Source organism: Pezoporus wallicus, unplaced genomic scaffold (genome assembly GCF_028554395.1).
Source record: "Pezoporus wallicus isolate ANWC-B61680 ecotype Strahan unplaced genomic scaffold, APGP_CSIRO_Pwel_v1 scaffold_7402, whole genome shotgun sequence".
NCBI lineage: Eukaryota > Metazoa > Chordata > Aves > Psittaciformes > Psittacidae > Pezoporus > Pezoporus wallicus.
Window position 1 is genome coordinate 4,425,174 of NW_026641037.1, and position 12,745 is coordinate 4,437,918.

The window sequence follows — 12,745 nt, forward strand, 5'->3', positions numbered from 1 at the left end:
AGGATTTTCTTCATCTTTCAACTTAAACGTTTTGCTCATGGTAGGACAGTTGCTAACAAGATGAGGACACAATGCTGACCATGAAAGCTTCAAAGACAAAAGGTTGATTAAAATTGCTAAATGTAAACTCAGATAAGAATGCAACACATCACAATGCCTGTCCTGAACAACTTTGAATAGTAATTCCAACATCTCAAGAATGAGTCAAAAGGAGGCCTTACTATCAGATAAGGAAGTAGGACTACAGTATCAAGATGCTGCAATAAAAAAAGAGCAGCAGAAACAAGCTGAAGAAACTAATAGTGCGGTGCAGAAACTTCTTGTTGCTGAAAACTTGTGAACATTACAGGGCTCCTTTAATCTTGAAGCTCAGCAACCACCCAGGAGCTTGAACACAAAAGCAGCAGAAGGAATGAAGGATTTCAATATTTGAAAACTCAAATACGTAGTAAGGTCAGGAAGTGGAACCACAAATATAACCATCAAACAACCCAATTGCAAAAGATACAAGGTAGGACATCCTTCCATCTAAATGCTACACCCTAACTATTGGCCTCAACAACTGGAGTTAACTAATAAGATGCTAAGGAGGCAACCCTTCTTTTAAAAGCTACGAGAGACAACATCTGTGGAAGAATGACAAAATTAATCCCTGATAGGGAAAGATAACTCTTATTTATCTCAAATGCAAGCAATATAAAAGACAGGGTAGCAGTACCTGGAAACTCGGAGAGTGATTCCCCCAGTACATGGTTCTCCATATCAGTATGTTCAGAACTGATACAGCAAGACTTAACCACCTGTACAGAAAAACTCCTATAAAGCAGAGGAAACTGAAGATCAGAGTACCCTCTAATTATCTAAGCGCATACTTTACAGGTATCATATAATCTTAAAATGAGCCCTGTGTTTGATTTCAGAAAAATAAGGCAATATCTGTCCCCTTCCTTTTGTCATTTCATAGAATAGTTAGGGTTGGAAAGGACCTCAAGATCATCTAGTTCCAACCCCCTAACATGGGCAGGGACACCTCACACTAAACCATGTCATAATTTATACCTACTACAGTTAGAAAAGTACTGTTGTGCCCAAACCACCATAAGACAGCAAAGCCTTTAACACTGATCACCATGTTTCCGAAGACCTAAAGTTCAATAGCTCTCTACAATTACATCAGGTGGGTCTTCTCTACCAAAACCAGAGGAAAGTTTCAGATTTGCTATGAAGACAGTCCTCAGCAAGTATTAACCTTTTTTGTCCATTTCAGAAGCTGAGTATTTTGGTAATACATTTTCACAAAATCAGAATGCTCTATTTGACAGTCAGAGGGGAAGTTGCAGGCTTTGTTGCAATAGGCAAATTCTGGATTTGATTTTTTTGTTTAGCTATTAGGTGCATACACAGATGCATATCTCACAGCTTAAATTCTACACCTCTGATTTGCCAGGCAGAAGGGATGACGTTCATGGCCAAAAGTCAGATTCTGAATGCAACAGGCCTTCCCTTTGTACTAAAGGAGTGAATTCAATTCAAACATCAATCTACAAAATGTCATTTTAAACATCAGTACACAAAAATCTGCTACATGATATACAGCATTACTTAAGTTATGCATCTTTTTAAAAATAATTACAAGATCACTAACAACTGAAGACTAGGGTATTTTAAATGCATAGAAACACTGAGTGTGTTCAATACCTGTTTTCCTACTTAAATTAACATCTGGCACCCAGAAAGATGGAAATCTGAAACTCTTGCACAAAACCCCTCCCTCCCCAATTTTGACAGAATATATTTCACTACATATGGCTTAGCCAATTTCCTCTTTATCAAGCTTAAAATAAAATAAAACACATTTTGGAAGTTTAGAAACTTAAAAATCACAATGTGCAAACTAATCACTAGCTCTGCTTTATGTTTATTCATGCAAAATTGCCAACAGCGGTCTTCCCTGAATGACTATTATGGAAGTTATATCAAAAATTCGTGAAAAGAGTAAAGGTAGTTTGTGCATGTGCACTGACTGCTGCTTGTGCAAAGCCACAATATGACTATTTACATCTCCATTATTACTGACATAGGAACTCTAAAAATTAGTGAAGAGTATCATGTCTGCATATTGTAGAGTCTTAGAATTTCAAACATAAAACTTACAAGTATCAAACAGAAAGTGTGATTCACAGAAAGATTCTTGCCGCACACGTCAGTCTGCCAATGACCTTTTTTTTAGTCTATTCTTGCATCTTGTCAGTTTCAGAATGTATATAGGACTTCATCCCATAAATTAGTTATTTACAGTGCATCAAAACAACTGTTTGCCGTTATTTACATTGCATCAAAACAACAGTTTGCTGTGTGGTTCAGCTGATATGCTGGAGGGAAGGAATGCCATCCAGAGGGACCTTGACACACTTGTAAGGTGGGCTGATGCCAACCTTATGAAGTTTAACCATGACAAGTGCAAGGTCCTACACCTGGGTCGGAGCAATCCCAGGCACAGCTACAGGCTGGGCAAAGAAGAGATTCAGAGCAGCCCTGCGGAGAAGGACTTGGGGGTGTTGGTCGATGAGAAAATGAACATGAGCTTGCAGTGTGCACTTGCAGCCCAGAAAGCCAACTGTATCCTGGGCTGCATCAAAAGGAGCGTGACCAGCAGGTCGAAGGAGGTGATCCTGCCCCTCTACTCTGCTCTTGTGAGACCTCACCTGGAGTATTGTGTGCAGTTCTGGTGTCCTCAACATAAAAAGGACACGGAACTGTTGGAACAAGTCCAGAGGAGGGCCACGAGGATGGTCAGGGGACTGGAGCACCTCCCGTATGAAGACAGGCTGAGAAAGCCTGTAGAAGAGAAGGCTGCATGGAGACCTCATAGCAGCTTTCCAGTATCTGAAGGGGGCCTATAAGGATGCTGTAGAGGGACTCTTCATTAGGGACTGTAGTGATAGGACAAGGGGTAATGGGTTAAAACTTAAACAGGGGAAGTTTAGATTGGACATAAGGAAGAAATTCTTTCCTGTTAGGGTGGTGAGGCACTGGAATGGGTTGCCCAGGGAAGTTGTGAATGCTCCATCCCTGGCGGTGTTCAAGGCCAGGTTGGACAAAGCCTTGGGCGACATGGTTTAGTGTGAGGTGTCCCTGCCCATGGCAGGGGGGCTGGAACTAGATGATCTTAAGGTCCTTTCTAACCGTAACTATTCTAGGATTTACCCTAGGTCTGAGGCCTTGCTACTTTTAATATTCACAAAGCAAATGTTATCTATAAAGTAACTATTCTGCCACACATGCAATGACTCCTCTTGAAGGGATGAGCAGGATGGAAAAAGTGATGTTTTGATCTATTTTACTGGACTGCTTAAAACTGTTTAGTTTATGATCATAATGATAGCGTCTACTGTTTCTCATGGTCTTGATCTAATCTTTTAGTCATATAAAAGAGTGGCAACAAAACCAGGACTCTACTTGTCACACAGATAAATAGCAAAAACTCCTGCATATACTAAAAATCGTCACAGTCCATATGCTCATCTGTATTTCCTCATAATGGTCTTCCATTGCATACAGCTATTTTAGCTGTTGTTTTTGTTACAAATCTGCCACTATCAAAAAGCAAACCACGTCATTCATCACCTAAACCTCAAACAAACAGCACAGTTTCTGCTCAAAAAGCTCACAGATGCACTTACACAGTTTAAGCTTCTATACATGTTTTTAAACTGAATTCTGCATTACAAGTGAGAGACAGAAAAAAACCCAAGTAACTAAATCAGTCAGAATTTATTCCTTTATTTCCTACCCACGTAAACCTAAGGCGATGCAAGACATAACGTTAAGTAACCAGGTGAGGGTTTTGGTGGGGTTTTTTTGCACTCCCTCATGACACTTCTGCATTTGCATCTCCTTGAAATACTAAACTAACTGATTTAGTCAGAAAGGCCCACATGAAGACCCAGGTAAAGGGTTCTTGGCTCTCTAAGCTGTAACTTCAGTGGGAACATTTCTGTAGTCAATGAAAATTAGATATTTTCCTTTCTTTTTTGTCCCAAAGTAGGTTTGATTTTCTCCCAGATCAGGATAGATTTCACTTTGGAGACTTTTCAGAATAATTTTCTATAGTAAAAAATTACCAATAACTTGAGTCATATTGTTCACTGCATGAAGTAAGAACAGGAAAAAATGCTGACTCCACATAAACCAGTTCTGAGTACAAGGTTGTCAAGAAGCTAAGTCTGAAAGAAGATCACAGGATACTGCTAACAGAGCCAAACCAGCACATTTGCTATTCAGTGGCCAATGATTCCACAGATACTTTCAGGAAAAAAACAAAGCTACCCCAGCCCCATCTAGGTGAAGATAGACTATTTTATAGTTGCCTCTTCCTTAATCAATACTCTATTCGGTAACCCTACTTTTCAGATATTTTAATATTGATATTCCCCCCCAAAACATAAGACTGTCATCTCCATAACTTTAGTTCATAATGTAATTACACGGGATGAGCTTAGCTGACATAAATGAGACACCCCAGGCTAAAGAACCAAACCTCTTAAAAAACTATATTTAAAACCTGTATGACTGCAGGAGCTTGTATAATTACAGTTATATTGTACACATACAAATAAGCTGTCCTTCTAATACTGCAAGTGCTCATTAAAGATCAGTTGCATATGCTTAATTAATATCAGCTCTTCAGCTACTGATCCTGTGCTACAGCAACATTATGAAAGCTGGCAGATTTTGTTACTGCTTCCACTGTAAGTACCCTTCTCACTGTGGTTTTTTTTTCAAACATGCCTAGAGAAAAACTTAAAAAGACCAAACCCAAGGAAATGAACATTTTAAGTTCCTATTAGCAATCTGAGATATAGTTAAGATTTTTTAGTTTGCTGCTACTTCAGGTAACTCATATCAAACAACAAAGAAATAGAATCAGATTCGCCATTAAAAACCCCAATCTTTGTAATTTATAACAGCCAACTTTGTTATAATTAAATAAAAAATGTAGGTGCTCAAGACGACCTGATTTCAGGACACATTTATCCAACTTCCATTTGAAAGGACTGTAACAACTTCATGTTAATATGAAAAGTCTTTAAAAGGTTTCAGTATGATAGATTATGATGAAACTTCTTTAGTACAATTGGTGTAAAAGAAAACGTTCTAACATTGGGGTTTACCTTCCAATACACCCCCCTTTCCTAGATCAATTATTTTCTTAATGAATTTATGAAAGGGGTAGTCACAGATTTAAAATAAGAGTAGAACAGCACATTCACTGCAATCTCCACAGAAGTGAAAAATTGGAATTCTAGAAGCACTCTGTTTAACTAACTCCATCAGACTCCTAGCAGTGTAGACTGACATGGTACACGTGTAACTCACCAGCATCCTGCCAAAATAGTCCTCCATGTCACTACACTTCAGCTATGAAAAGTTCTGCTCTACAATCACCTACTGAGAATTATAAACATAACCACATTAAGTATGAAAAATGGTAAATGCAAACTTACAAGCAAATGCTTGGCAGCTTTCCCTTTGAACTTACTGTATCTTTCTTTTCCTCTTCTTCAGCAATACTTTCCACCCTGCTTTGCCAAGTAAGTTACAAACTTGCTTTTCAGTCCCAAACACCAAGGGCAGAAAGCCCAGACCAATCATTTCTTTGAAAAGTCCCCCTAAAACAGCTAGGTAAGCCTCAGGAAAACAGATTTTGCATGCAGACACAGTTCTTGGTCACATACCTCTTAACACCTTAAATGCTGAGTTTACCCATGTGAGCAGCCTCAGTGATTTCAGCAGCACCATCACCACACACAGATTATGGGTGCTGTAACCCATACCGAATAAGAGGGGTTTATTTGCTACTTGCAGTACTGCAACGAAGCAGGCTCAGAGGCAGCCTGCACTGCAGCACTGGACCCACTGGAAGTCACTGCAGAAGGGACAAGATTACCGATATTCCAATTCCTATGTTTTCTTCAGAAAGAAATAAGCAGACCAAAGTATATGGGTTATGCACATATGATAAGTTCTCTGACTACTGGACAAGCTCTATTCCAAATAGGCTAAATAAATCACTTTTTTATATTCAGGTTTTAAAGTGAAAAACACTTCCTGTTACCTGGGAAACTGATGCTTAATGACTACACTTTGGTTACACAGTACTGGAGAGGAAAAAAAAAAAAAAAAAAATCATAAATCTAGAAAGCTATAAAGTAGCATGAGTGAGCTATTCAGCCTGCATCCCCTACATAACCCTGAGGTACATCTCAGCTGGCCCCATTCAGGTAGGCCAGAATCAAAGCCACAGAAAACCAACACACATACCAGGGAACTTCAGTAACAAGCCAGTGGAGGCCTGCCTACAGAAATCAGTACTTCAGTTCAATATAAACGGAAGACTCCTCAGACAAGTCCCCCTGAAGGAATACACTAGAACCACAAGTTCCACACATAAGCAATCCATAATATACTTTTACTAAGAATGGCAATTTGCACCAATTTCATGTTACATTCTTTCACCTACCTCGTTCCTCCATCATCTGCTCTGCAGCTGGGGTTTCAGGAAGCGAACACAAAATCAAATGAAAATAACTTAAACTTCAGCAACAGTAACAGATAAGGACAAAGAAATGATCTCAAAAATGCACAGCTTTTTACTGATGCTTATTTAAAGGCTGGAACAGACTGAAGGCTCTTCTGTAGAGTTCTTACAATTGCACACATCTCAAGCAACAGAATTTCGCTTTTCTATTGTTTGCTGTTTATCAAGATTGCTCACTGTTGCCCGGAAGCTGATGTATTTCCACAGCACTTAAACTTGCTTCTCCTTTCTAAAAATTTAGGTTCAGAGTGATTCATGTGGCTGCTACAGCGCATACCTCATTAGGAGAAAACATGTTCTTTTGGTACAAGAATTAAAAACGAAAATGAAACACCAATACAAAATCCTGCTCCATTAAGCACTGAAGCTTAAATTCTCATGGTTTAAAGATAAGGAGAAAGTATACTTTCACAATGCTATTTGTATAACAAAAAAAAACAAACAAAAAAACCAAACAACAAACACTCCAGGAATTCCTAGTTATATACATAGAACTTGCCAGCACAGCTCAGTTCTTAGTACTCAAAGACTGCTCTAAGGCCCCTGCCAGGCAACTTCTTCATTTGATGGGAAGTTATGGACACACTATATTAGAACTGCAAACACATTTCCTTACTAGATCTTTGGTCTGTCCATACTTTAAGAAGGGAGTCATGAGGGAAAAGCATGTGATTTCAATGAGATTATATTTCAAAGTGGGTTTAAAAAAAACATGATTGCAAACTTGCAACAGTGTGCCTGAATTCATACCCTTTTCAAAAGCAATTTCTAAATATCAAGTTTCCAATCCCAAACTGATCTGGTATAAACCTAGTGATGCAATAGGCCATCATTGCTTCAGTTTTTATAATTCAGAGATTTCTTTATCTACTGGGGGAGGGGAGCATGCCTTACTATTAAATAGCCCTCCATACTTCTGACATGAATCTTTACAGCCATTATTATCTAATCACATATCAGCAACTCAACAGCAACAACCCATGCTCCCTCTATATGCACTTCAAGCAAGCAAACGAACCTTTATTTCTTTGATTCAAGTAACTATGATATTCCCAATTACATCTCAAAGCCAAAAGACACCAACATGAACTTCACAGGAAGCAGATAAGCAAGTAAGTCATGTGTCTGAAGGTGTACACAGTGGTATGTTTTAAAAGATTTCAATCATTCCCTGTGAAAATAGGGATTTGGTGACTCATGAACTCCAACTCACCCATGTCCTCCCAGTTGTCTCCACAACCATAAGAAACTAGACCATGACATTTCTATACACTCTATGCCTCCCAACAGGTTTATTTAACTGCTCCAACAGGTATGCTGATGGGAAGGATGAAGACTACACCCACCTACTCAGCAAGATCAGGAGGAAGCTGCAGCTCTGCTTCGTTATGAGGAACACAGCACAGGAAGGCGCTTTATGTCCACACTACTCCCTGTAAGAATGCCAGGACATAATGACCTTGTTCTACATTAGGGTCTCTATCATCCCTTAACAAAAACACTGCAGTAAAATTCATTTGGAAGGTTTCTAGTATTTGGTTTAGGTACATGAAAAACACTACAGGATGTTTACTTCACAGTTTTAGCCACTTCCTGTTAGTTAAAGGTTGGAAGGATATTTTGGTGGCATCAGTTAATTACACCACAATGCTTTCTGCAATTTCTTCAAAGGCAATAGTTTCAGAGACTGTCAGAAAGACCATAATGCACTATACAACCCCAACAAAAGGTTTTCCTTAGCTTCTCTCCTTGCAGTAAAAGAACCAAGAGGGGCAAAAGGAGAATGATACAAAGTGAATCCAAAGTAACTAGTATGTCTTAACTTGAAAAGACAGCAGCATGCTTCTGCTCACAAGTTTTAGTCACTATTTCTTGCTTTCAAACATGTATTCTACACTTCAGCAGGTATTGATAATTTAAAGAAATTATACTTAATGGTACAGCTCTATGGTTAAGCTAAGCCAACCTAAGATTGCATGGTCACCACAATGGACCCAAATTAAACATACTCATGACAGAAAGTACATAAACTAGCGAGCATGTCCAGCTCAGGGCAAAATTTTGTGGATCCGCTAAACCAATATAAAAGCTGCCTGCTGCCTCAGGGGAGGTCTCACTCCCCACTGCCTTCACTAGTCTTGCTTCTGGCAGTGAAGTTTCCTCCTCCTCCTCCCAGTAAGCTTTAGTAGGTCTCACACCCTTCACAATGCTGACTCAACTCACTAGCCTAGCAGATAACCATCCAGTCTCTTCTGCCAGGGCGGCAAGCTCACAGAAAGGTCCAACAATACAAGTCACCAGAGAACCATGTGGCAGAAGCAGCAAGGGACAAGCTGGCACAGAGAAGAAAAAGAGGGAAGAACAGGAAGTCCACCTTCTGCCAGGGGTAAGCCATTCAAACCTTCTTCAACTTCCTCCACATCCTAGAACCACACGATTGCTAAAGCTGACACAAAGAGGAGGCGTGAACACACAGACACCAGAGGAAGCACAAAACTATTTCCTTCAACAGCCAGAGCTCACCCAGCCTGTGCAAACCACAGTGCCACAGCCACTCCAAACATGGGCTCAGTATGGGACAGCAGGGGACAGCAGTGACAGATCTCATCAAGTCAAGGAGTTGTTTGCCTCTCCATCAGCTAGAAAGGTGATACCAGGCACGGACAGTGGGTCTGTGCATACAGACCAGCCACACATTCAACAGAATTACACTGAGTAGACACAATGGAGCAAAACACAGAGAGAGAATGGCTAAAAGCACAGGGACAGGTAAAAGGGAAAGTTGCCTAACACAAGCAGAAGTAAACCTACAGGACCGACAGTCACTTGAGTGGGGAAAAACAAAAGAGCACATGCCTTGGTCTGACAACAGGAAGTAAGATTATACCGAGCTTGTTTAGTACTGGCACCTCAATAGTGGGCAGACTGAGCATGGTCAGATGTAGTGGACGCAGGCAGGAGGCACTGGGAGCTGAAGTGTAAGCACAACCATGAAGAACTAGAGACGGACCAACAGGAGTTCACGCTCTTGAGCTGGATCAGGCATTGCTTCAGCTACTGATCATTTCCCGCACCAGCTGCCTACCACCCTCCATCTGCTCAAAGGGGGGTGACCCCAGCAGCGCTCACTGTAGACTGTGCCACCGCCGCACCAACCCCAGTCCCACGTACTACAGATGCTGCCTCTCTCCTTGAACTTCCCAGCTCCCGCATCACCCTCCTCAGAGCGCCCTCACACTCCAGCAACGCCCTCGACCTACAGAGTCCCACAACAGATCCCTCCTGACCGCCTCACATCGCTCCTCGCAGCCACCCCTCCACACCCGCTGTCCCTGTCCTTCCACTCTACGCTCCCCAAACCCTGCCCCTCTCCGGTCCCAGATAACACCGCCCAACACAGCCCCGGCCTCATCCTGCCACTCTCCAAGGAGCCGGGCGCCCACAGCTCGCCGCCACCTGTCACCCCCAGGGTCCCCAAGCTCCCGGCCCGCCCCGCAGCCCCCTCCCCGCCCCGCTGCGCGGCCTTGCCACCCTGAGACACCCGCCCCGCTTCCTGCCCTCCCTGCACGGCCCCCGCCGCTCCACCGCGACCTGTCCCCCCGGCCCGGCCGCTTCCCGGCGGCACCTGAAGCGCGGCGAGTCCTTCAGGCACTCCTCGAAGTCCACGGTCACCTTCATCCTCTCCTGCCGCGGGGCGCGCCGCTGCCTCCGCTGGTGGCGGTTGTGGTGGTGGCAGGGAGAGCCCGAGCCGAGGCCGGCCGCCGTGCGGGGCGGGACTAGGCGGAGGAGGCGCTCATGGAGAGGCGGTGAGGGACGGCAGCGGGACGGCTGCGGCGGGAACGCCCCGCCGAGCACCCCTCTGCCCGCCGAGCACGTCCAACCTCGACTGACGGCCCGGCCAGCCAATGGGCGGCAGCAAGCAGCAGAAACAGCCAACGAGACGCCGGCGCAGGCGGGGCTTCCTCCAAATCATCGTGGAGCCTCGGAAGGGCAGCCTGCCCACCCAGTCGCAACAGCGGGGAAGCGCTCTGGCCAACCACAAAGCGAGAGGGGCGGGCATAACAGAACGACAGCCCTCCTCTTGAGCGCCACCCAGAGGAGGCAGCCGGGTGCCACAGAGATCACTCCCGCACAGGGCGTCCCTGAGAGTGACAGCCTGGTGAGCCGACGGGAAAACAGCCTTTGGCCTCCCACCAATTGTCAAGTCCCACTGCTACGGCTGTCCTGAAGGCCAATCCCATCGCTGAGGGAGCCGCTCCAGCGCTGCGATAGGCTGCCCCTTGTCACTCGTTGCCCAAGGGGGTTGCGGCGCGGTGGTTGGTGCCGGTGGTGCGGGGCCTGTGCGGGCCGGGCCGTTCGGCTCCTCCGGGTTAACCGTGAGCAGGTGAACCCCTGGCATTCGGCCGCCCGCCTGTGGAAGCCGGGCCGGTTGTAGAGAGCAGCTGGTCCCGCAGGGCCGCGGCGCGGGCAGGCAGCCCTTGCCCTGGGAGCTCCCCCTCGCTCCGGCGGGGAGCCCGTGTCGCTGCCGGGGGTGCAGCAGCAAGTGGTGAGCCACGGAGGAGAAGCGGCAGTTCGGATGCTCTCCGGGGTGTTGCAGGTCCCGATCCTGGCGGTGGCCGGAGATCTGTGTTGCTCTGTAGGAGGGAGGCGAACAGCAGGGCTTTCTGTACTAGGAATGCCACGTGTGCGTACATGGGTTTTCACGGAACGTTTGCCTGGGAATACTTACTGAAGGATTTTCGGGCAGCAAAGGGGCTGTATCATAGAGTGGAAAGGATCGTGTTGGTCCTCTCCTTCTTCATACGGAAGGACAGCAGAACATTGGTGATCACTGATCAAGAAAAAAAAAAGGAGAAAGATCGGCTCTGGCACGGCTTAGTGTTCCCAGCTGTAAAAATGACAAAGGCACATCAGCCATCCACACTTATCCTCAAAGACAGTGACCGAGGAGGACAACTTACTGTACAACTTAGAAAAAATGAAGCAATGTCACACCAAGTCACGGGCTCCATCCAGCAGGATGCGGTGCTGGGAAGCAGACACGAGCTGATGGCAGTCATTCTCAGCTCCTTCAGGAACCTGGAGCCTCTGTACCTGCTGTCATAGAGCCTGCTCACTCCCTGCGGTGTTCAGGCTCCATCCCTCCAGTGCCCCGTCATCTGCACCAGGCTTCGCCTGGTTTTTTTTTAACCTTTTTTCTCATCCCACCCTTTCTGGCTCCCCTGATGTCCTTTTGGTAGCACAAGAGAAACAATGAACATGGAAGGATGGAGGGAAATTTTAGACTCCTCTCCTCATGGTTGAATGCCTGCTACACCCTTACTGTCCTTCCCTCAGTTACAGTGTCCTTTCAGAGAAGCAAAGAGAAATGTTTCAGTTCAGTCAGTTGTGGTTTAGGGTGTTGGGTTTTGTTGCTGTGTTCCCCCCCCCCCCCCCCCCAAGACTGGTGAAACATCAGATGTAAACTGAGTTACACAGGTGTAATGATTGTATATTATTGTGAGCTGCCCCTCACTGAAACTAACCAAACTACCACTCCTTTAGGTTAGGAGTTGAGTACCTCTATCATACCCACAGAGGAAAAGCAGCAAGTTAAGAAATGTTTTTATCACTTGGGCTGCAAGTGTTGTGAAAACCACTTTTCAAATAAAGTATGACATTGGAAAGAGAGCCCAGCTCTTCTTTTCCTTTTAGGAACAGTTTTACTTCCTGAGGAGTAGTTGGTGTTAGTCATTTTCCATTACTCAATGCCAGTAAGCGATTACTCAATGCTGACCATGAAGACAGATCAGTGTTGCTTTAAATCCTACAACACACAAAGAAAACTACCTTGGAAAATGCAACCTATTCTGTGGTGCTGCTGCCTTAAATTCATGATTCAGGCCCCAGATCTATGCTACACGCTGTAGCCAAGCATGTACAAACTGATGCACATCAGTTACACTAAAGAATACTTCCTTCTTTGCAGTGATGAGGAAACCGCAATATTGGTTTAAGTATTTGCCCATGAACACACCCCACAGAGGCTGCCAGTTTCTTCTGAAAAGCTCCAAGAAGTCAAACCAATACACCTAGTGTTAGTGCCATAAAGCAGCAATGAAAACAATGGTTTTATTTACACTGTGACATTTAACACTGGTTTCA

General features: G+C 44.3%; 1 protein-coding gene across 8 annotated transcripts in view; it reads right to left on the reverse strand.

The window, feature by feature from the left end:
* Positions 1-10,359, reverse strand: part of ACAP2 (ArfGAP with coiled-coil, ankyrin repeat and PH domains 2) — a 68,324-nt gene extending 57,965 nt beyond the window's left edge. For all 8 annotated transcript variants that reach the window (XM_057421842.1, XM_057421845.1, XM_057421841.1 and 5 more), the window contains exon 1: positions 10,227-10,359. In XM_057421842.1, the coding sequence (XP_057277825.1) occupies positions 10,227-10,279 (53 nt within the window). In that variant the 5' untranslated portion in view covers positions 10,280-10,359. The remainder of the gene's footprint in view (positions 1-10,226) is intronic.
* Between the last annotated feature and the right edge of the window lie 2,386 nt (positions 10,360-12,745).